Source organism: Vipera berus (genome assembly GCF_964194415.1).
Source record: "Vipera berus genome assembly, chromosome: 2".
NCBI classification, from domain to species: Eukaryota; Metazoa; Chordata; class Lepidosauria; order Squamata; family Viperidae; genus Vipera; species Vipera berus.
The window spans coordinates 174,138,605-174,160,790 of NC_138203.1; the positions used below are offsets into that span (position 1 = coordinate 174,138,605).

At 39.3% G+C, this 22,186-nt stretch overlaps 1 protein-coding gene across 1 annotated transcript in view; it reads left to right on the top strand.

The window, feature by feature from the left end:
• Window positions 1-14,765: 14,765 nt before the first annotated feature.
• Window positions 14,766-22,186, top strand: part of GLP2R (glucagon like peptide 2 receptor) — a gene marked incomplete at its 5' end in the record, with an annotated part of 39,856 nt that continues 32,435 nt past the window's right edge. Inside the window, one exon of the mRNA XM_081319012.1 lies at window positions 14,766-14,846. Coding sequence (XP_081175138.1) covers window positions 14,766-14,846 — 81 coding nt within the window. The remainder of the gene's footprint in view (window positions 14,847-22,186) is intronic.

The window sequence follows — 22,186 nt, forward strand, 5'->3', positions numbered from 1 at the left end:
TGCACTGTTTCTCAACCTTGGCAACTTTAAGATTTGGCTCCCAGAATTCCCCAGCCAGCATTCTGAGAGTTGAGGTCCACACATTTTAAAGTTGCCAAGGGAGCGGGGTGGGGGGGTGGGGGTGGGGGTGGGGGGTAGCGATTAAGGTACCAAGCTAGTAATTCAGAAACTGTGAATTTTAGTGCTGCCTTAGCAGAAAACCAATTGGGTGATCTTGGGCTAGCTAGCTGCTCTCTCTCATCCCAAGAAAGGAGGCAAGGAGAAACAACTTCCTGCCTAGAAAATTGCAGGGACTAGTCCAGGCAGTTGCCAGAAGTCAACACTGACTCAGTGCACAAAAAACAAACCAACCACCAGCAGCATCAACAACAGCTTTTCCTTCTCATCCATTTTCTCCTTAGTCAATACCTTGCCATCCACATGGACCATCGAGGGTCAGCCCACCCCCATCAATCTTGGCTGCAAGGCTCAAAATACTGTAGCTAAAAAAAGCCTTTTAGACTTCTGTGCGACAAGCGTCAGGAAGGTGGTTCTGCAAGGGAACTCCCAATTAAAGCTTTTTTCTTAATCTGTGATTTCATCATAAAGAAGCAATCATTTAGCAAGACACCTGAGCTGTGTGCTGAAAGTCCTTTGTTCAGGCTCATTGCAATACTAGCCTTACTGGACAGGTAAGGCAGGTAGTTCCAAAATCAAAACCTCAACAGACTTGACTTTTGAGCCCTATCCAACAAGATGCAATTCAGTGGTGAGAAAGGTAAGGTCGTGCACTTAGGCAGGAAAAACAAAAGAACAGATATAGAATAGGCAATATCTGGCTCAACAGTGGTAACTGTGAGAGGGATCTTAGTGTCCTAGTGGACAACACTTAAACATGAGCCAGCCAGTGCAGTCCTAGGCTGCATCAACAGAGGGATAGCATCAAGATCATAAGAAGTGATAGTACCATTCTACAATTCACTAGTGAGGCCACACAGGGAATACTGCATCCAATTCTGGTCACCGTGATACAAAAAGAGATGCTGAGGCCCTAGAAATAATGCAGAGAAGAGCAACAAAGATGATAAGGCGTGTGTGGGCTAAACTGTATGATGAACGGTTGTGGAATTAGGTATGTCTAAGCTTATGAAGAAAAGGATTAGGGGTAATGTGATAGCTGTCATCCAGTACTTGAAGAGGGGGTTGATTTAGTTTCAAAAGACAAGAAGCAGTGGGTGGGAGCTCATTAAAGAGAGATCCAATCTGGAACTCGAGAGAAATTTCCTGACAGTAAGAACAATTAATCAGTGGAATAGCGTGCTCCCTGGAGTTGTTAGTGCTATATCACTGGAGGTCTTCAAGAAAAGATTAGACAACAATTTGTCTGGTATGCAATAAGTTCTCTTGTCTTGAGCAGGGGGTTGGACTGGAAGACTTCGGAGGTCCCTTCCAGCCCTCAGGGTAAAATGCTACTGGCCTACCTTGCAATCCTGTTCAACAGTGATAATTGGCCATGTTTACCTATGCCTTGCCTGTTTCTTGGCTGACTCCACTGCAATTTGTTCCAGATGGCACTCCTGCTGAAAATGTTTTGAAAGTTTTAGAATGAGAGAATTGGACAAACTGCTGAAGAAATCCAAATGCAGGCCATACAGAAAACCAGACAAAAAAGCCTAAGGCAAAAGACTGCTCTGGGATTTTAAGGGATACTCTTCTCTTGCACTCAAAAGTTTCACTATTTAGCTTGGCTGAGTTCAAACATCAAGGCCATATATTTCTGAAAAGCTTAGTACTTGACAGGAAATTTACTTCCTTAGGAACCACCTAAGCTATAAAACTATCCTTAGTGTCTCCGAGTGTTTCCTCCTTCTGAAATTTCAGGAACATCAGCCATGTTGGACTCCTGTAGCAAAACTAAACAAGAGCCTAGTACAGATAATCCTCAATTTTATGACAGGTTGCTTAGTGACTATTTTAAGCTACAACAGATCCTGAAAAAGCTACTTAAACCTGTATTTGAAGATCTGACATCTGGGCTCCCCCTGTGGTACATGACTGCATTTTGGGTGCTTGGCAACTAACCAACAGTTACAATTGTTTACAGTGTCCCGTGGTCATGTGACTGTGTTTTCAATGCTTTTGCCGGATATCGTCATTTACTTCTGGTTTCCAGCAAAAAAACGACCATAGTGAATAATGGGTTTGCTTAATGACTGCAGTGTTTGCTTAACAATCCCCACAAAAAAAATTTGTAAAGTTGGGTGCCGTCACATGGCAACCTGGCTTTACAAGCATCACCACTTACAACTGAAATTGCAGATTAAATTAATGTTCTTAAATCAAAGACTACCTCTAACATCATAAAGATCAGACATTTATTGTACTCTAAACTCAGCAATTGCGGTCACTTCACTAGATCTCTTTAAAAGTGATGCCGATACCAGCTAAAAAAATCCCAGTTATCCTAGAACTTAACTCGGTATCAGTGTATATGTGTATATGAGAAAGAAATGCATATGCATAAACTAAGTGTCCAGTTAGCCTTTGCGCACCCAATATAAACTGAGAACATACTCTCACTAACATTTGTATCAAGAAATTCTATGAGTGATCGATTTATTGGTAAGCAAGCATCCTCAGTCTCAATTTTTGTGTTTGCAATCTTGTTTTTCCTCATTTTTCCTCATTTTTTTGATCACAGGAAATCTGTTAAAGATGAAAAGATAAAATAATGTCTTTGATTTGATATTAAGGGCTTTTCACTACAAGTATTCAATAGTTCCTTCCATGTAAACATATTCAATCAGGTTAGTCTTGCATGCTAACCTAATTCTCCCAACCTGGTGCCCTCCAAGAGACTTCAGTTCCCATAATGCTCTAATGATCAAAAAAGAGCTCTGCACCATAGGTCCTTAATTTGGGAACTGACTTTTATGGTGAACAACTGTTGCAAACATGTCTGGAGGCTCATAAAAATCAGTTCCCAAATTAAGGACCTATATTGCAGAGCCCTTTTTTTGATCATTATTAGAGAGACTAGTCTGTGACCAATACATCAGTCCAACATTTACAAGGAATAGATATGCTAAAAGCACCCAAGTGCATCTCATCCCTTTTATAGAATAAACAGTACAAGGGCAGCTGCTGTGCCTTTGTGTACTTTATCAAGAGCAACCAAACTGCAGTTAAAGAGTTTTTCTTGGTAATTTGAGTGTGTATTTTATATGCAGGCTGGAAAGAATCAGAATGTTTTAGCCAGGAGTGGGCCAACAAAGAGTGGAAGCAGTGTCAAAGGAATGAAAGGAACATGGACTAAGAGACAGGGGAAGGAATAAAAATAAATAAAAAAGTTTAATACCTGAAGAAGATGTGGGTCTTCCCCCCCCCCCCCCAAATCATAATGACAGCCTTTTTGGAGTAGAATGAGACCAGGCTTGTTGTGGTGGAAAGAAGCCAAAAAAATGGATCTGATCTGGTTGAGAGTTGTAATCCAGATCCCAAAAAATCCATGGGAGAGGCAACTGGGCATTGGTTTGGAATGTTAGCAACTGTGCCAATCTAGGCCCTTGCCAGCTGGTCACATGACCTGGAGAAGAGGGTTTGCAAGCAGCCCTATGTTTCGTAGTGCACCCAAACACAGCATAAAGGGAGAGTAGACATACTCTCAACACACATAGAGAGGATACCCAGAAGGAAGTACAAATGCCTCTTACAGCCACTGTTGGACAAGGGGTTGGACAAAACTCCACAAGCCATAACCTGTATGCTTTCCTTGCCTTGTTTAATTCTAAGAGAGGAAGCCCATTAGGAGGATAAAAGATGAATCCCAACTATTACAGCGGTGTTTGCATTTTTGGCTTATGTAGAAGAAATATTATATAACAAATGATAGGAAAATGTGCTTTTTAGAGGGTGCCAAGTGCAGGCAGAAGAGCCAAGCAGCTGCCTCCTGTCAAGAGTGCAAAGAGTATCCTGAACAAGCCAGCCACCACCAAGGATGGATCTCATCTGGACAAACCAAAGCAGGCAATTATTTTTATTTTTGCTAATACTACCGACTGCTAACTTAAGTGGAGGCTGGGGAGATAACAGAAAAGGGGAAGACATACCTGATTCTCAAAGCTCTGGAAGACTTTCCAACACCACCTTTCGGCAGTTCAGCCAATATGCAGACAATTTCTAGAGAGACACTAAATCAGACACTATGCCTCTGCTCCTGAAATATAGTCTGAAACTTGAAGAGGGATTTGGGATGAAGTTTTGACTTTGTTCCAGACATGCACAATTATTTACATATCTACCTTTTGCAAGAAGATGTATCAGTTAATTTATTTTAGACACACTGAGGGAAGTACACGCTGTCTCCCCAAAGAAATCAGTGGGATTCTCTCCTATGTAATCATATGCAGGATTTTAGGTTGTGTAAACTGGAGGTAGACAATTACCAAGGGCTGAAAAGCACACAGGAGATTTTGATCATGTGTCTTCTCATAAAATGACTACTCTGGGAGGGGGATTGCCTATCCACAAAATAGCTGTCAAAGGGCCATCACCAATCACAAGTCACTAATTTACCAGAGGGCAAACGAATGACATAGCTCCCTACCACTCTCTCTAGCTCCCCAGGCCTGATTTATTTCTTGGATTTATTTATCAAACATGTATGCCACGTACTAAAATGCACTAAAAATATTCAGGAAAAATAAAACATTAAAACCTTAAAATAAAACACTAAATTAATGATTAAAGCAATGATTATATATGCAACAATAAAAAATGGATGCCCAAGAAGTAACAGTTGCAATCGTTTCATAAAGCTCTCTGGAAATGTCCACCCTTTCAAAGCTTCCAGAAAGCCATTGCTGGGGGTGGGGGTAGGTGGGTGTTGCTGCCTCATTTCTAGAGGAAGGAAGTCTATTCTATGATATAGACACAATAATAGCAAAGCAGAACCTTGTAGTATCAGTCCCCTTCACCTCATGGAAATAGGGTGCTACAGGCAACTTTTTCTGGGAAGACCTCCTTTGTCAGGCTGAATCCTGCGGTAGTAAGCAGTCCTGGAAATATGTAGGTGCCAAACCAGATGGGATTTTACAAATGAGAACTATGCATTTGAATAGCATCTCCTAGTCTATGGGCAATCAGTGGAGGTCAGGCCAATTACATGTAATATGCTCAGAGCAGTTAGTGCCAGTCAATAAGCAGCCTGCTGCAGTTTGAACCAACTGCAGTTTTCAAGAAGTTGTTAAAGGCAGCTCCATGCAAAGTGTCTATGGAGAGTCTCAATCATTTAGGTCATGGCTGTTCCAAAAGCACTTTTCCAAAAGGCAACTTGACTTCCTTGATTTTTTTTCCCTTGAAAACATTTCGCTTCTCATCCAAAAAGCTTCTTCATTTCTGAATTTCCTTACATCCAAGGAGCTTCTTGGATGAGAAGTGAAATGTTTTCAAGGGAAAAACCCCAAGAAAGTCAAGTTACCTTCTGGAAGAACATCGTTGGGTCTCCATGCAAAGTGCATTAAAGAAATTTAATTAGATGGTGGTCATGAGACATTGCAGCCAGATTCCACACCTCCATTCCAGGAAATGGGAAGATATTTCAGAGGAAGCTGGGAAAACCTTCTGGTTATGGCTTCCTCTAACAATCTAGCAGTAGCCTTGAGTCCAGGAGGACTCCTGATCTCAAGGGCAATGCAACTCCTTTGAGAGACATCACTGGCACTGGCACAGAACCACTGTGAACAAACAGTAACCCAGTCTTGCTTGGGTTTAGGTTTAATCTGTTTATCCCATCCAGACCCCAACAGCCTCTTTTGACAGCATCTTCAGCTGAGCCCAGGGTAGCTATGCAAAATTCAGCATCGGAAACAGAACTTGTTAAAGATTGCATGATAAAATGGGCCCAAAATATCCAAGAAGTTATTACAATGGACACGTGGGAAAAGATCTGGGTGAGGAACGTAAAATTTACACAAGCTCAAAATTTAAGAGAGAACTTTTATAAAATGTTTTATAGATGGCATTTAGATCCTAAAAAGCTTGCAAGTATGTATCCGAACTATCAGCCCAAATGCTGGAGGTGTGGTGACGAAGATGCAACATATTTTCACATATGGTGGACTTGCAAAAAGGTCAAGGCCTTTTGGATAAAAATTTGGTGGAATATGCAGAAGATCTTCAAGCAAAAGATAAAGTTTTGTCCGCAATTCTTTCTGTTGGGTATAATTACAGAAGCTACTGTTGTGGACACTAAGTTGATGTTGAACTTAATTACGGCAGCAAGACTCTTAATAGGTCAGTATTGGAAGAAGGAGGAACTGCCGACTATAGAAGAATGGACTTTAAAGGTTTCAGACCTGGCAGAAATGGCAAAGATTTCGGCTTATTTGAAAGATCACTCGCAAGAACGTTACATTATGGAGTGGAGAAAATGGATTGAGTATATCCAGAACAAATACGGGACTAAAAAGTTTCATGTAGCATTTGAATAAGTCTTCCTTTCTTTTTTCTTTTTTCCTTTTTTTATATATTTAATAGTAATAGTGTTTGTAGTTATCCTATTTGAGCTAGAGAGTGATAGATTTTAGAGTTTGTGGTTGTTAGCATTTGGATGCTTATGATTGTTCTTTGTTTTTATACCCTGTACTTAGCTCTGGGAAGTGGGGGGGGAGGGGGGAAAGGGGGGGGAGGGGTAGGGAGGGGGAGGGGGGATTGTTAAAGATAAAATGTATGTTAAAACTTTTTAATAAAAAAAAAATTCAGCATCGGAAGCAGGAAGCAAAACTTAGGTAAACTTGCTGACAAATGCTGGGCAAAATAGCCACTGAAACCAGGTGGGAACTTTTCCTGCTCATCTTTCCCTAAAAAGGAATTTGCTAGTCTAAAAAACAGCTGTTGGCTGACAACCTGCTAATGTAATATAGGAGAAGAAATTATGCTTTGCCTGCCACTGTGTGGAATCAAACCTTTGATCAGACCCATGTTCAGTTCCTCAGTAAGAACATGGCCAACTGCTATTAATGGTGACTTGGGGTTCGAACCTCTCACCAATGAATAAACCAAGATACACCCCCCAAAAACACCTGGCACAAACCCTAATGGGATCAGCTCAGAAGACGTCCCAGGCAATTAATCTTAATTGGATCAGGAAATAGAATCTGAGCATGTACAGAATGCTCACTAATCTCAACCAACTAGCTCAAACTACACATTTCTAAAAGTATTCTGAAGTTCAGTAAGCCTTAACAGATACAGAATGCACCAATAGCAAGCTTAACTAATTCAATCACCAACCAAAGCAAAACAGTGCCAATTGTTTCTGATTATATATCATCTATCCATACATACAGAGAAACATAACTTCAGCAGCGGTAGCAATACTTTTGAATGACAATAGTGTGCACACAAACACACACATTGCAAGATGTGCCTTTAAAATAGAGCACGACACAATCTGCCTGCAATCCTCCTACATGAATTCTAACTTTCCCCTAGCAAAGGGTTTTGTTTAAACAGCCATGATGTTGTATTTTGTTTCTTCTTGGCTATGTGTTTAATTTTCAAATCTCTACTCCCACACCAACCTTTCCAATTTAAACTGATAGCAAGTAGCACATTAAGAGTTGTTTTTTGTTGCTGTGTAGCAGAGGCAGGGCTGGAAAAATTCTGAGGGGAAAAAGGAAAGTTGTTTATAAATAAAAAAATATCACTATCACCAGTGCTTTTTTTGTAAAAGAAAAAGGTGCCAGAACTCACACATGTCATACAACCCGCCTTGCCTACCCTACAAGGTTTCATCCAAAAAAGGTGCCGGAACTCCGTTCTGGGAGTTCTATGAGAAAAAAAGCCCTGACTATCACAATGCACAAAATGGAGTATTCAAAACAGCCTAATTTTATTTCTAGTTACTTGGGATAGCTGAAACAGCAAATCTGAACCCAGAATATTGTTAGGTCATTTGTATGTCCTTACTCAAAAGTTCTTCCAAACAAGGTAGTTTCCTTTGAATTAAAAAAAGAAGGATATCATTTCTATATTCCATCTTTCTCTATGGAAGCTATTTGGGTGACTTTGAGCCAATCACTTTTTTCAGCCTAACTTACTTCACAGGGTTGTTGGGTGAGAAAAAAGTAGAGGAGGGAATGGTATATGCCCCTTGCAAAATGTGTCATCCTGTTTGACCACTGTGGTTGTATTAGGGCTACGAGATCTGTAAAAATCCCAATGGCACTGAAAAGCTATTATTTTATATATCTTTCTACTGCCATCTAATGATCATTCAGATGTTTGTATGTAGGACTCTGTGTACAGATCTTATTTTTCAAATGGACCATCTGGCAAATAGAAACAAAAGATACCTATCCTGCTATCATCATCATCATCATCATCATCATCATCATCATCATCATCATCATCAGTTGGAAGGGACCTAGTCCAACCCCCTGCTCAGGCAGGAAACCCTATACCATTTCAGACAAATGGCTGTCCAGTCTCTTCTTAAAAACTTCCAGTGTTGGAGCATTCACCACTTCTGGAGGCAGGTTGTTCCACTGGTTAATTGTTCTAACTGTCAGGAAGTTTCTCCTTAGTTCTAGGTTGCTTCTCTCCTTGATTAGTTTCCATCCATTGCTTCTTGTCCTGCTTTCAGGTGCTTTGGAGAATAGCTTGACTCCATCTTCTTTGTTGCAGCCCCTGAGATATTGGAACACTGCTATCATGTCTCCCCTCGCCCTTCTCTTCATTAGACATATCCAATTCCATCTTGTCTGCTTAGGTTACTTAACTAAGATAATCATGCAAAATGAAGGAATGTAGGGCAGAGACCTATTTCTGCTTCCTCCTCCCTGCTCTATGTGACATTAAAAATAAATCCCCCCCCAAATCCTCCATTTATAGCCAAGTAGACGGTGCTTCTATCAAGTCACTATATAAAGATTATAGAGGTTTAAGAGAGGCCTGCCCCAGAGGGAGAGAAAGCATATAATGCTAGGTTGTACTAAGTTTGGGTGCACCAGTACTCTTGGGCATACTGCACAAAGGTCATAAACTGGGCTTTTAACCGCTTATCAAGGGGAAGTGGAAGAACACCTCAGTTTTTATTGTTTGTTCACCGGGCAGCAATTTTTACCTATTAGAGCTAACAAGGGAGAGGTTCTTTACAAACCTGATTTTGGTTCACTTGAACAGGCTACTGAATATGCAACAGTGGTTTGAAAATGCTGATGCTGCAGCATTGGCTGAAAATACGGGAGCTGTCAACTTGATCTGCCTCAGTAGCTCTATTTGCAGTAAATGCTTACCCATAGTTAAAATAATGATGGTTTAGTCAACCTAAATTTGGAGATCATTCAACATCTTGAACTATAAATCAGTGAATGAACTGAGTGGCACAGCATACAATCTACATTTTGTCTAGTTTATGATTCAGAATTGAGGCTGCAAGATCTGGGCTACAAAAATCTAGACCATTAATTAGAAGCAGGAAGATACAGGAATATCTAGCTCTTTTTTGTCATCCAATATTGTCTAGATTTTTGCACCCCAAATCAGGTGATCTTGTTCAGTGTGTCATGCAAACAGAAAAGATATGACTGATTCAATCAAAGGGTATTCAGTTAATCATGAGTCATCAATATGCACCTTTGGCCTCCATAATTTATATAACTAAATGGTTCTATAAAGGGATTGATGGGAGCCCTTCTATAATAATTATGACACCTATAATTGATGGGAATTGTAGTGTATTTGAAGAACAATGGGTTGAAGCCAAAAATATACACCTGGTGGACCCTCTTCCAAACCCTGCATTCCTCCACAAAATTCCACCCCACATATTAACATAGTTACTTGGAGGTGAACAATGTTTTCTGTTTGGTTTGTGAAGCCAAATTTAACTACTTGGCTATTATATCATGCCAAGTCATGATTTGTTTTAACAAATCATAATCATTTCATTCATGTACAACTCTATGGCAAAATTATGGCTTATAATCAAGAACTGCTTGTGTTCACAAATAATGCATGCCAAGACAGAATCAAATAAACCATGTTAGAGCTTAGAGAATACATAAATTCATAGACTAAAAATTCCAGTCCTGTTGAGGGTCCAAATTTATGGCCAAGGATCATACATTCCCTTAGCCATAATGTAGTTTGCACTGCCCATGATATATGAAGATTTATGTGCATTATTCAGCGAAACATTCTTAAAACAAATGACAGCTTTGTGCAATGTCTGAACTCAACAAATGTATGACTTTAGAACCCAGGATACCTTTGTGTCTCTTTAGGTTGCCATATGCTACACTTAACTAAAACCTGGTATACTGGAGGATAAAGTGCCTATATGCCTGATGCAACTCCTTGGCACATTTTTTCATCCTTCTCTTGTGTGCCTTTAAAAATTCCATTACCTGATGCCAAGAACTCTAGCTAATTGCAATTCATGTTATGCTTGTACTTTGCTTTTTTCTATGACTTTTTAAATTATAAAATGCCTAGTGGTGCCACATAAGTCTCTTTTTCTTTTCCCCTTCCACTTGTTCCAGTTTATAAAACTTGCTCATGATCCCATCCTTAATGTACACTTCTTTTCCTTAGGTGCTTTTTTAATTTAGTTACATTTTTTCCCCAATCATCACTGGGGCCGGACAAAAGAACGGTCTGGAGATCAACCTGTCCCCCAGGATTTCTGTAAAGTCAGTCATTGTTGAATGCTATATCTCCTGACAGAGACTTTTTAAGATCAAGAAAGATAAGTCATAGTCAGAAATAGAGGAGCTAGAGGGGCCTAAGAAATGCAGGTGATAGATAGAGATGACCAATTTTATTTCCTCTATCAAACAAGCTAAGGGATCAAGCAAACTCTTTAAATCTGTAGCAGGGCTGAATCTGAAAATGAGCCAGAAGACTGAATTTGTTCTTTGTAGGATTCTTTTAGAAATCTGGAGGAAACGGTTATTTGTTGTACTATATATGTAATCAGCCTTCATTTTTCATTCAGCTGGTAACAGTAAGATAAAGACTCCACATTGAGTTTGACTCCTGTGACACATTCATGTGTTTTTCTTGGCAACAGAACAGAAGTGGTTTGCTATTCACTTCCTCTGAGAGGTTCAAGGCTGACTAGGTGTTGCAGCCTGTGTATATACGTAAATTAACTCTGTATCATCATAAAAAAACAATCCATCTCTATTTACATTTTTCTAAGGAAAGTGAGTTGCATGGATACATACTGAAATTAACCAGAGTGTAGGAAGTGCAACTGTTTACTTGTCACAGATTTGCCTTTCAGAGATTAGTAGTCCATAGTGAATGCCAACTCAGATCCCCTTCAGCCAATGTATAGTTTAAATCAAATGAAGGCATGTTTTGCCTAGTTCCTTTCTCAGAATGATGGAAAAAGGTCAAAAGTGTTCCAAGTTGGGAAGGTGAAATACTGGCTCACAAAGAGGGTTTTTTTTTCTTCTTCTGCCCCACATGCTCTCCCTTTAAGAAAGCATGGGGAAGTCCTCCTTCAGGGCACTGCAATCATCTTGAAAGCAGTACTTCATGGGTGAGAAGCAAGTAGAGATGGAGGAGGAGGGCTGGTCTGAAGTCCCACAGGCTGGGTGGTATAGACTGGTTTAGTTTTCCAGGTGTGGCCAGTGGAGTGGAGGATCTCCATTCTTGCTATTATGGAATAAACAGTTCCAGTTACTAAGGTAAAGGTAAAGGTAAAGGTTCCCCCGCACATGCGTGCTAGTCGTTTCCATCTCTAGGGGCCGGTGCTCATCTCCGTTTCAAAGCCGAAGAGCCAGCGTTTGTCCGAGGACATCTCCGTGGTCATGTGGCCGGCATGACTAGATGCCAAAGGCGCACGGAACGCTGTTACCTTCCCATCATAGTGGTCCCTATTTTTCTACTTGCATTTTTACGTGCTTTCGAACTGCTAGGTTGGCAGAAGCTGGGACAAGTAACAGGCGCTCACTCTGTTACGCGGCACTCGGGATTCGACCCGCCAAACTGCCGACCTTCTGATCGACAAGCTCAGCGTCCTAACCCACTGAGCCACCGCGTCCAGTTACTACCGATACATAAAACACTACTCCGTTCAGTAAGAATTGCTTAGAGTAGGCATTTTTAGGATTAAATTGTGAGTCAGGAAAAAATGCAAGTAACTAAATACAAGAGGTGATCCTGTAAATATTCAGCTACTGAACACAGGTATGGCCACCATATAGAAGTGATAGCAGTTTTAGCCTAACAGCCTTTGAACAACTATAGTTCCCCAAGCCTGCAGTTGTACAAACATCACATGTTGTATCATTGTGATCTTACTGCTGACTCCCCAGGCTAGTCTACATCTTTCTTATATAAGCAGGGCTACTTACATAGCTGGAGGGAAAAATATCCATCCACTCAATATTTTCAGGCTGTTGTTCAATTTCCAAAGTTAATTATTCTAGAGGCCCAGTGGGTTGTACACTATATAGCAGGAAAGAAGAAAAACAAGACTAAACTTAGCAGGGTTTCTCAACATGCTGCCATCCAGATGTGTTGGATTTCAACTCCTGTAAACATCAGCCATTGGGGCCTTGCTTGTCAGCTGATAGAGATGGGAGGGTGAACAGATTCAATAAATTCCATCTTAGAAATTCAAGTATCATTCCAACTTCACTGAAATCTCTTTGCTGACTCCTTTGTTCCTATTCTTTTTTCTTTGAAAAAAAGATTTTTTCCCCCTCCTGATTTGCCACTCACTCTCTATTTTCAACCAATTCAGTTTGATTAATCAAAATCAGTGCTGAAGTATCTCCTATCTAATCACTTCCACCACCTTTTGGAGCAAAAACTAAAGCTATGCCACCTATACTGGAGCACAACTTCTTTTAGCCTTGCTACAGTTATATAGGAAGCTAATAAATTGACTTGAATTCTGTGCAGGACCTCCTCCACTTCTGCATCCCCACCAAGCCCAAAGATAAGGCCAGACTTCACTATATCAAGCGAGAACAATAAACCAGTGGAATGGCTTGCCTTCAGAAGTTGTGGGTGATCCATCACTGAAGCCTTTAAGAAGAGACTGGACAACCATTTGTCTGAAATGTATAGGTCTTCTCTTGATCAGGGGGTTGGACTAGAAGACCTCCAAGGTCCCTTCCAATTCTGTTATTCTGTTATGCAGAACTATTTAATTTGCAAATGTTAAAGCTTCTTCCAATGAATTCTGAAATGTTTTGGAGGTAAATTAATATCATGTTCTCTATGACCAGAGTGATTCAATCTCCTTGCAAATGATAACAATAAATTTATGTATTGCTCTGGGCTTCCTTAGTAAGTCTTTCCCGTTTGGGCTGCAACAGGGTTTCTAGTCCTCCAAGTACTGTAAGGAATTTAGAGGTTGGGCTATGCATTAAGGGGCAGTATACAATTGTAAATGAAATACTGTAAAAATCGCTATATTCTCAAGTCAAAGGTCAGTTCCTGGTTAATTCATCTGTGCAGTTTCCTTGTTAATGTTATAGAAGGATTTGCCATCATTTTCTGGGATATTTTTTGACCCAATCAAACCAACAGCTCTCAAATTTCAAATTGTCTGCCCTCCAAGTCCTAACCAGAGCTAAATTAATTTAGTTTTACAACCAGCCAAACTTGGCTAGGTCCTATTACTGGATGAGGCCTAATGCTTATACTTCATGACTCTTGTCTCTCTGTCTACAAAGGATTTGGGACCATGTTGATTAACACAACCCGAGTTCAATGTTACAATATATATGGATGGCCCTCTTTGTTGATAGAGTCATCCATGCATGTATTGTAACATTCAACTCAGGTTGTGTGAACTATTATGATCCCAAATACTTTGCTTGATTGTTGCTTTACAGAATCTGTGGGGTGTAAATAAGCAAATATTGCCGGGGTATGGAAGAAGAAGAAGAAGAAGAAGAAAGCCCTTGCTTTACTGATCTGATCATAACACACACAAATCAGTAAAATGTAGTCCCATGTTCTATTCCAGGTGTTCAGCCTTAAGACTTGTGGACTTCAACTTCCAGAATGACTGGTTGGGGAATTCTAGGAGTTGAAACCTACAAGTCTTAAAGTTGCCCAAGTTGGATATCCCTGTTTTACTCCTTCATCCCACGGGGTTGCAAAAAAAATTAAAAATGGTCCATGGTAAATCTCTTGCTTTACTGACATATTTCAAGTCCCTGTCTAGCCACCTCAGGGACAGAGTTAAAGAACATTGCTCAGCTGCCTGCGCCTTGGCAAGAGTCCAGGACCAGCCTTGCTCTGTCAGATTCTTGCAGAAAGAGGCGGTGTCTCTCTCTCTCTCTCTCTCTCTCCTGCCCCGTTCACTTACTCTTCTATCTTTTAAGCAACTGTTTTCCAGAGACAGCCTCTTGGTGACAAAAGTGAGAGGCCACCCCAGCAAAACTTCCAACTCTGAGTGCTGTCTGATGCTTTTCTCACTCCTCATTGGCCAAGAAGAGAAAGCAACAAAAAATCAACGTGCTTCTAAAGTTTACAGTAAACTCTCCCAGCCTCTCTTTGCCCCCCTTTCATTCTTTCAACAGAGAAGAAGCCAAAGGAAGCCCGATGCTGAGACGCCTGCAGGTTGTTGGAGCAACTTTGTTATCTGTTACCTTTATAAGAACCAGGAACTATTCCAAGTGGGAGAAAGTCTGTGCCATACAATAGTGATATATGTTTCCTTTTTTTTTTACTGAGAAAAGAGGGCTCCGAAAACGCTCACAAGCAAAGCAAGCAAAATTTATCTTTTTGGATTAAGCTGAACACTCGCCCTTCTCTTCACCATGATCCAGTGCTGTGGGACGCGTCTCAGATCATTTCTTGCAATCACAGTACTGTTTCTATTCAGAGAGGTAAGAAAATATGTCACTTTCAGACTTATCGGTTTCAAATATGAACATTCCGCTGAGCTTACGTTCAAGTATTTGCTGGGACATAGTCACAAGTAGAGCTTCTTGAACAGAACTGTATGGAATTTATAGATGGCTACTTGTATATGATTGGGCATGGCTTACCTGATAATCCACTGAGGTTTCTGCAAATTGGCTGTGGCTTTTCTTGTCAAAAGCAATCAGAGTCAGTATGATTCAGCTTTTCTATAATAATTCATATTTCATGTCACTGCTAAAGATAAGTAATTAGGATGCAAAAAGATTACATTTTGGGTTCACTATTACAATCTTTGCAGCGATTCCCTCCCAGAGTCCATCATAATCCAGCCATTTGTTCAGACTTTCCAAAATATATGCAGATGAATTCATGATCTTCTTTTTATCCAGTAACTGTCTTTTTTCCTAGAAATATGCTTTTACTTAAAGACTTAATCCACCTCCATGGTTGTTGACTTATTCAGATTTAAGGTTCTGACTTAATTTTTAAATTTCTAAAAAGGTGTTCTTTTTCACGCTTAGAATGGATAATTCAGCTGATCTGAAAGCCTGGGTTGTAGTCAGATCTATGGCTAGAAAAAAGGGTTTCAGTGTGGATGATACAAAATCTTCTTCATGTTTAGGAAGGTGTTTAAGATGCTATTATAGAAGTCCTTTCTTGAAACACAGTATTAATTTTATCTCAGTTGGTTGAAAAGAAGACAATCTATTGAGGATGATTTGATGCAGTTCTCTGAATTTCTGTCCTGACTAGTGAGTATAAGTATGGCAAACAGTGGCTGCCATGCCAACCTAGTTTGATCTGTGGCATCACCCTGATAGCAAGATCCAAGATGTCCTTATGCAACAATACATTATTGTTGGCATTGCTGTATTGGCAACAGCTACTATCAGCAAGTAGCAATAGCCTTGTTTTATTACAGGCTTTGCTGTTCTCTTGTAATATTATGCCAGTCAACTCTTTCTTTGTTCCTATGTGTTGTGATACACAGAGCACAGATCATGTTATGCAGTAAAGTGGCTTAATAGGACACCTCATGGGATGAAGGCCTTGAAGAGCTCCACTCAATTTGATACCATTAAAGCTTGAGCTGATTTTTGAGACTGATGCTCATATTGCCGCATTTTTGCAATACATGCCAAACAACAGATGCTTATCTAGCCTATTTGAATGAATCAAGACTTCAAGAAAAAGACTAAAAAATGGGGTTCTTTATGCATTTTGAGCAAAAAGATAACAGAAATCCCATTTTTGTCAGGTTGTCATCTTTGTTGACCGCTGTTGCTAAGCCATGTTTCCTATTCAGAAAAGAATTCATTTTGTACTCAGTGCTATTGTGTAGATAAAAACTGGGACTGAACTGTAGGAAAAATCTAGATTCTACAATCCTGCATATATTTCTTCATCTAGTTTCAAAGAACTAATATTTCCTTTTTTATTTTAGTAAGAGCTGAATACCAAGATACAGACGCAGAAGGAAATTATCAATAGTATTAGGATATTTATTTTTTTATGTTCTGATTAATAGAAAATTCTTTTTAAAACAAACTTTTATCCCACGAACATAACTCTTTCAAATCAGCAGGATACTTATTATTTATAGAGCAATCCATGTATGCAGATTTTTGAGTAAGATCAAGCAATACAAAACTAAATGAACAATAATTGAAAGCAAATATGGTTAACCTCACAGAACCATTTTATGGTATAGAATTCCAAAAGACTAAACTGTCAGATTTAACTTGAGTTAACATCAGTAGGAATGTCGAACATCAGTAGGAATGTTGAAATAATATCAAATCCCATTTATTTATTTATTTATTTATTTATTTATTTATTTATTTATTTATTTATTTATTTAAATCCCATTTATATCCCGCCCTTCTCCGAAGACTCAGGGCGGCTTACAATCTAAGCACAAATCAAATGCGCTTAGCAATAACCATTTGAATTATTGGTTCACTCCATAGGTCCAATTCAATGTTGCCAATTCAAATTGATTCAGAAAAAAACAATTTGAGTCAAACCCTGAATTCGGTTTGTCAGAATGAATTGATTTGCTGCAAATTTTCAGAAGCTTAGCTTATGGGCAGAAACAACCAAAATATTTGAAAGTGATTCAGATGATCTGATTTTATTTGACTTCTGACTCAGTTTAGAAAGTTGATTTGAATTGCCTTCAGACTGAATTTCCAAATTAAATGTTTCTGCGAACCTAAACATCAATGGCTGACAATGAAAAATAGGACTCTGCAATCAAAAAATTCTTGTAGTTCCATATAACACATTGTTTTCAACAAGTGGGATATTGAAGTTACTCCCTCCCTCCATTCCATGCAGCTTTTCATTAGTGTATTCTGTTTTCATTTTCCTTGTGAGGGTGGAATTAGAATAGCCTTCCTCAACTACTCTTCACCTCTGCACCTCCCGATATGTGGACTAAAACTTCCAGAATATTTAGCAATCCACATGTAGGCTAGGAATTCTGGGGTCATAAACCCCCATCTCCAAAGGATGCCATGGCCAAGGAAGATTGGAATAAAAACATTTTGGGAGACTCCAGAAGTCCTTATAAACTTATAACATTTCTATGTGCTGTTGCAGACTAATATTTATCTAATATTGTGTGTGCTTCGAAAATGATTTGGAAAAAGCACTTGGAACACATAGCATCTTTCTGCTCTTTGTGAAAACAATTTGACTTTTTAAATTAAGGCAATTCTTAAAGCAGCACCAACACCAGTAGCCTTTTTTCAGGCGCATGTAAACACCTAGAAGAAGTTGGGCTACTTTAATGAGTAACATAATAGTTTGGTCATTTAGTCATCTCAATCTGCCTTATTACAGCTTCTTGGTCACCCTCAAGAAAAATGCCCCATGAAGTACATTACAATGTTCTAGGCAATAATTAATTGACTTTTCAAGAACAGTTGGAAGAAGCAAAAGACCAGCTCAAGCTGTTTGAACAATTTTGAGCTACCTGAAATTCTAGTGATAAAAATGAATAAAGAAATATTCTCAGCCTTGCTACTGCTCTCTTTCAGAAAGACAGTATTACTGTCAGCAATTGTATCACTTTATTTATATTCTATTTTGTTTCTAGGTGCTCAAGATGCCTTACATGGGGATCTCTATTTTATTTCCATAAAAACAATCTGGTTATACAACGTGAATCCAAAATCATTGACTATGATTTCATGATTTTTTTTCATGATTAAGTGCGGATATAAATCTGGATTTCCCCAAACCTAGACAAATGTCTTAACCTCTGCATCATAGCAGCTCTTTAGTTCCTGGGAATCTAGTGGTCATGCTATTTCATTGAGATTTAGTCTTAATTTATTGACTCCCATCCAGACCGTGATCAATATCTGCACAAGTTCATCTAATTCTTTTTTTTTATTTTTTTTTATTAAATTTAGTAATTTAGTTCATCTAATTCTTACATGCTTTGGGTCAGACTCTAGTCTGAATGGGATGCTAGCGATGAAGTTCAGAGAGCAATGACCAGACTAGGTTCATTCCATTGGAAGTATTTGCTCTATCTTTTATATTTCAGGGTGAGAAGAAAAAGCCTGGAAAATAGTAATCTATATTTAACTTGGAATTAAATGGTGGGAATTTGTTATCCAACAGCACTAGTCCAACTATAGCCATTGCAAGTGGCATAAGACTATGTTTAATTGTATCTTAGCAATACTCTTTATTTTGACACATTGGAATGTACTGAATTCTAGCTGTTTTCCCTTTCCACATCCACTAAGAATTCTAGTTAAATGGGCATTAAAGGAACCAGGCATGTCCACAATGTGAGTGGGTCAAAACTACAAGATTGCAAGAATGGCGTTGTAACTGAAGATCCACCCCTCCCCTTTTTTTGTACGTGCATCCTTTAAGGAGCCCTGAAAACAGAAAAATATGATGGCACAAATAGATGATGACATGGTTGGTTTGAATATGAAGTTGAGCGTATTACATGTATATAAAAAAACACCACTTGGGTGATTCAGCATAATATAGTGCAATTATGGCTAGGTCTGTATGTTGGGTGAACCCAGCCTAAGAGAGGCACATGGAGGCAGGATGGAACAGCTACTGATAAGCAGGACTTTTCAGTTTGCATTGCTTGGATTATTAAGGTAGGCTTGTATACATTTGCAAAAGTTTGTGCACTGTGCCTTCCCCTTTTCAGTGGAGCAGCAAGCTCCCAGCAGTTACTTGTGGCCCCATGAAAGGATTCATGTAAGATTCATAGGTAGCTCATAACCTTGAGTAGGTAAAGCTTACTGAGTGTAGGCTGTTGGATGGGGGGGAGTCTTTGTATGAAGCTTAAAGTTGGGGGAACTTGAAAAGAGAGGAGGGATGGCTGTATACTTATTCTGTCTAATTGTCTTACTTAATTGCCTCCATTAGTCTTAGGAAAGTTGAAAAGTTTATTTTTCTTGATATTTTTGTTTGCCATCCTGAGGCCCCTTGTTTATCTAACACAGAAACAATCTTAAGTCAAACATGGCATATTGTTCCAGAATGCAATTTGGAAATGCTCTTGTAGCTTTTGGTTTGTGCCTTAGCTAGAAGATGAGATCACCACACTTGTCTCACCCTTACTGCCATCCCCAGGAAGCAAGATACAAATCCAGCGACACGGTGACTGAGTTGACCATAGCTTATGAAATTAACTCAGTTTCCTGGGACTGAATCATAAACCAACCACACAGATTGGACTTGAATAATATCTTGGGCTACAATGCAAGTGGTGCCTTCTGTTTCAGTGTGCTGTATTATGTTCAGTAATTTTATTTATTTTTTCCCTCGATTGAAAACGAGTAAATTAATTTACTAGGAGACTGTTTCAAAGGGTCCCTGCACATTTCCACCCTGCAAAGGAAAAGCAACTGAGGGCAGGAGGTGGGGAATTATTATTATTTTTTTAAAATCCCATTTATATCCCGCCCTTCTCCGAAGTCTCAGGGCGGCTTACAATCTAAGAAGCACAAATCAATGTGCTTAGCAATAGCCTTCATTCTATGTATATGCCTGCTTATACTCTGAGCAAGTTGACCAGTGGCTTTTCTGCTCTGAACTGAAACTACCACTGTTACATTTTGGGGGGAAAAAATCAAATGCCATTGGTGGAGGGAGAAAAAAAACTACAAATGACTGATGAATATGACATAGCATGTGCAAATAAACTGAGGTCCATGACTAACAGCATTTTTTTGTGTTTTCCTTTCAAGGTCCCCACTATTTTAAAGCCAAGTTGTGCCTTAAGTGCATTCTTTAAAACAACACACACACAACAAGGCACATGCATAACCTCCATTCCTCTAAAATAAGGTTCATTGACCAACAAAACTTTCATGATTGCTTACATTGGGAAGGAGGAACGGAAAGAGTAGGAAGAACCCAAGTGACTCCAGCCTCTAGAGAAGGATTCCTTTCTCATGGCTCACGTAAATAATTGTGCACCATCGCCTATATAACTGCTGTTGATGAACAATGGACCCATCCTGTGGACTGACCCTGTTTAGCCTTCAACTAATAATAAGTTAGATGGATAAGTTACCAGAATTGATGCAAAAAATACTCAAATCCTTCTTGACTGGAGACACGTTGCTGCCTCCTTCATCTGCCTCAGATGGGATGGAAGAAAAATGAACATAAATAGCAGCAAAGCTAGAAACAGTTGGTCAAAGGGCTTAGAAGTTCATGATAGAAAGCTTGGAGAATGTTTGCATAGGGAGAAATGGGAAAAAGACTTGAACTCTTGTTATTATTCAGTCACTAAAGTGTGTCAGACTCTTTGTGATCCCACAGCACTCCAGGCTGCTCTGCCTTCCACTGTCTCCTGGAGTTTACTAAAATTCTTGTTCATTGCATCCATGGTACTACCTAACCATCTCATCCTCTGCCATCCCCTTCTCCTTTTGCCTTCAGTCTTCCCCAACATGAGTGTCTTTTCCAATTACACCTCTCATCTCATTGGGTGGCCAAAGTATTTGAGCTTCAGCTTCAGTATCTGTCCTTCCAAAGAACAATAATTCTCATGAAGAATTTCACAGCCAGTTCAGGGACAGAGATTTCTGCCTTGCTGAACCAAAGGCAGACATTTGCTCATATTTCTTGCCAGCATATTGGATTTTGGCCAAGTTGCTAACAACTCACATGATGGCAAGGGCATTAACTCAGCCAAGTGACAAATGGCTCTTCTCTGGAATGGTTATCTTTATGGGCAGTCACTAAAGACAGCTTAGAAGCTTTGGCTTCTGTTCCAAAGGCTGACTTGACAACTTGGGCCCCTGTCAAGAAGCAACCAATCTTCCATTTTTGGTTAACCTGTTATGGGAATTTCTGTGGATAATTCTAGCTCCTATATTGATATGGTGAAGTAATTCCAATGATGTATGAAATCAAATTGATGATCATGTCTGTTTTTAATGGCAGATCAAAACCTTTCTGTTCTTCCAGAATTTTTGAAAGATTCTAATGTTTGTCCCTACAGAATGCTTTATGGTACTTTAAATTTTTGGAGTCATGTATTTTTATGCAGGATTGATGTCATACTGGGTTTTTTATTTTAATTTATTACCTTTTAATGATACCCTTTAAATAACACTACAAATGTTTACAGCTATCTGTTAAAATAAATAGCAGTATAATCCAGAATCTGAGGAAGGAGAAATCTTACCTAATTAATAAAAAAATGCCATGTTTACAAGAGGCTTTATTTTGACATCTTCCTGCCATCTTGCAGATTTTGACATCTCCTCAGTCAGTTTGTGACCCCCAATGGCCTGCTTGTAAATGGTCAGTTTTCTCAATAAGGGGTAAAAAGAAGTGGAGTCTGCAAAAATCTTGGTTGGTCCTTTTTAAATTTATTCATAAATTATCTCAATTTAAGCAGTAAGTAAGTGAACTGGCCACGTTTGTATGATACCCAACTATTCAGACTGATAGTAAAAACAAGGTAAAATTCTGAGGTGCACTAGAAAAATAGAATAGAATAGAATAGAATAGAATAGAATAGAATAGAATAGAATAGAATAGAATAGAATAGAATAGAATAGAATAGAATAGAATAGAATAGAATAGAATAGAATAGAATAGAATAGAATAGAATAGAATCTGGAAGGGACCTTGGAGGTCTTCTAGTCCAGCCCCCTGCTCAAACAGGAGAACCTATACCATCTCAGACAAGTGACTCTCTAGTCTCTTCTTAAAACTCTCCAGTGATGGGGCACCCAGGATTTCTGGAGGCACGCTGTTCCACTGGTTAACTGTCCTCATTGTCAGGAAGTTTCTC